This window comes from Hoplias malabaricus, chromosome X2 (genome assembly GCF_029633855.1).
Source record: "Hoplias malabaricus isolate fHopMal1 chromosome X2, fHopMal1.hap1, whole genome shotgun sequence".
Taxonomy (NCBI): Eukaryota; Metazoa; Chordata; class Actinopteri; order Characiformes; family Erythrinidae; genus Hoplias; species Hoplias malabaricus.
This window is the reverse complement of record NC_089819.1, coordinates 40,271,399-40,273,771: the sequence shown is the minus strand read 5'-3', so window position 1 is coordinate 40,273,771 and position 2,373 is coordinate 40,271,399. Positions and strand designations below refer to the sequence as shown.

At 49.2% G+C, this 2,373-nt stretch overlaps 1 protein-coding gene across 1 annotated transcript in view; it reads left to right on the top strand.

Moving 5' to 3' along the window:
• The window catches only part of LOC136677390 (uncharacterized), a 7,724-nt gene extending 5,695 nt beyond the window's left edge, over nucleotides 1-2,029 (top strand). Inside the window, exon 3 of the mRNA XM_066654912.1 lies at nucleotides 1,222-2,029. Within this exon, the coding sequence (XP_066511009.1) occupies nucleotides 1,222-2,029 (808 nt within the window). The remainder of the gene's footprint in view (nucleotides 1-1,221) is intronic.
• Nucleotides 2,030-2,373: the final 344 nt, after the last annotated feature.

Sequence of the window (2,373 nt, the reverse complement as noted above, 5' to 3'; positions counted from 1 at the left end):
AGAAAGAAAGAAAGAAAGAAAGAAAGAAAGAAAGAAAGAAGGAAGGAAGGCCAGTGGCTGGGGAGTGACTGGACCGGGCCAATCAGGATTCACAAATAGTGCCTAATTTGCCTTTGTTCTATTCCCATGATGATTTAGACTACTCTGGTATGCTGGGGGTTGTTTGGGGGCATGTTCTACTGTAACACCTTGTTTACTCACTATTACAAGCTTAGTTCTGCAGACATCTGTGTGTGTGTGTGAGTGGGTTTACTGTCCTTAGAGTGTGTTAGAGGAAACAGGGTTATGCCAATCCCTGCACTTGTTTCCTTGTTTCCTGTGCACTTTTGAGGGTGTAATAAGAGCACCCTTCAGCAGAATTGCTGTGTCTGCTGATTTCTCCTTCTTCTACTTCTCGCTTGTGTATTTTGCAAAGTTAAAAAGTATAAGAAGTTGTTGCCTAGCAACCGCTACAACAAAGACAGAACAGGACACTTCTCCACCAACCAGATTAAGTACAAACTGTTCCTGGCTGGGTTTTCCAGAATGGGAATATTAGAATAGCTAATATTTGTCTGGTATGAATTGGGCAGTCAATTCATTAAAAGTGATATTGTAAATCTCCTGTGGGAAAACAGAGCCCTGTAGTACTTCGCCTCTGACGGGGAGGCGATTGTGTTGAGTAAATTGCTTTCCTTTTTCCAGTGCTTTTCAATTAACAGCAGAGAGAGGGAATACATCAGTCTTTCATTCATTCTTTCGTTCACACCACTGTCTTATGCACATAGCCCAGAAACAGAAACCAATTAATACACCATCCATCTCACCCTCCTCTCTCTGTCCCTCTTTCTAGATTTCTTTACTCTCTTTCTTTCCTTTCACTCTTTGTCCTTTACATCTCTCTCTCTCCCCCCCCCCCCTCTCTCTCTCTCTCTCTCTCTACCAAAATCCAGTCAAGTCTTACATTCCAGTGCCAGCTTGTCCGACACCTGACTCAGCCAGCCCTATGCCCAACTAATCTAGTTTGAATCCCAAAAAAGCCCATTCCAGACCCGATTTACCCAATCCCAGACCCAACTCACACAATCCCAGTCCCAACTCTAACAACCCCCAGACCTAACTCTCCCAATCCCAGTCCCAACTCTCCCAATCCCCAGACCCAGTTCACTTAATCCCAGACCCAACTCTCCCGATCCCAGTCCCAACTTTCTCAATCAAAGAACCCAACTCTCTCAATCCCAGTCCCAGCTCTCCCAATCCCAGACCCAACTCACCCAATCCCAGTCCCAACTCACCCAATCCAAAACCCAACTCTCCCAATCCCAGAGCCAACTCACCCAGTACCAGACCCAACTCACCCAATACCAGACCCAACTCACCCAATCCCAAATCCAACTCACCCAATCCCAGACCCAACTCTCCCAATCCCAGTCCCAACTCACCCAATACCAGACCCAACTCACCCAATCCCAAACCCAACTCACCCAATCCCAGTCCCAACTCTCCCAATCCCAAACCCGACTCACCCAATTCCCAGTCCCAGCTCTCCCAATCCCAGACCCCAACTCACCTAATCCTAGACCCAACTCACCCAATCCCAGTCCCAATTTTCCCAACCCCAGACCTAACCTCTCCCAATCCCAAACCCAACTCTCCCAATCCCAGACCCAGTTCACTCAATCCCAAACCCAACTCTCTCAATCCCAGTCCCAGCTCTCCCAATCCCAGACCCAACTCACCCAATCCCAGTCCCAACTCTTCCAATCCCAGACCCAGTTCACTCAATCCCGGAACCAACTCTCCCAATCCCAAAACCAACTCACCCAATCCCAGACCCAACTCTCCCAATCCCAGTCCCAACTCACCCAATACCAGACCCAACTCACCCAATCCCAAACCCAACTCACCCAATCCCAGTCCCAACTCTCCCAATCCCAAACCCAACTCACCCAATTCCAGTCCCAGCTCTCCCAATCCCAGACCCAACTCACCTAATCCTAGACCCAACTCACCCAATCCCAGTCCCAATTTTCCCCAACCCCAGACCTAACTCTCCCCAATCCCAAACCCAACTCTCCCAATCCCAGACCCAGTTCACTCAATCCCAAACCCAACTCTCTCAATCCCAGTCCCAGCTCTCCCAATCCCAGACCCAACTCACCCAATCCCAGTCCCAACTCTTCCAATCCCAGACCCAGTTCACTCAATCCCGGAACCAACTCTCCCAATCCCAAAACCAACTCACCCAATCCCAGTCCAACTCTCCCAATCCCAAACCCAACTCACCCAATACCAGACTCGACTCTCCCAATCCCAGACCCAACTCTCTCAATCCCAAACCCAACTCACCCAATACCAGACCCAATTCACCCAATCCCAGACCCAACTCACCCA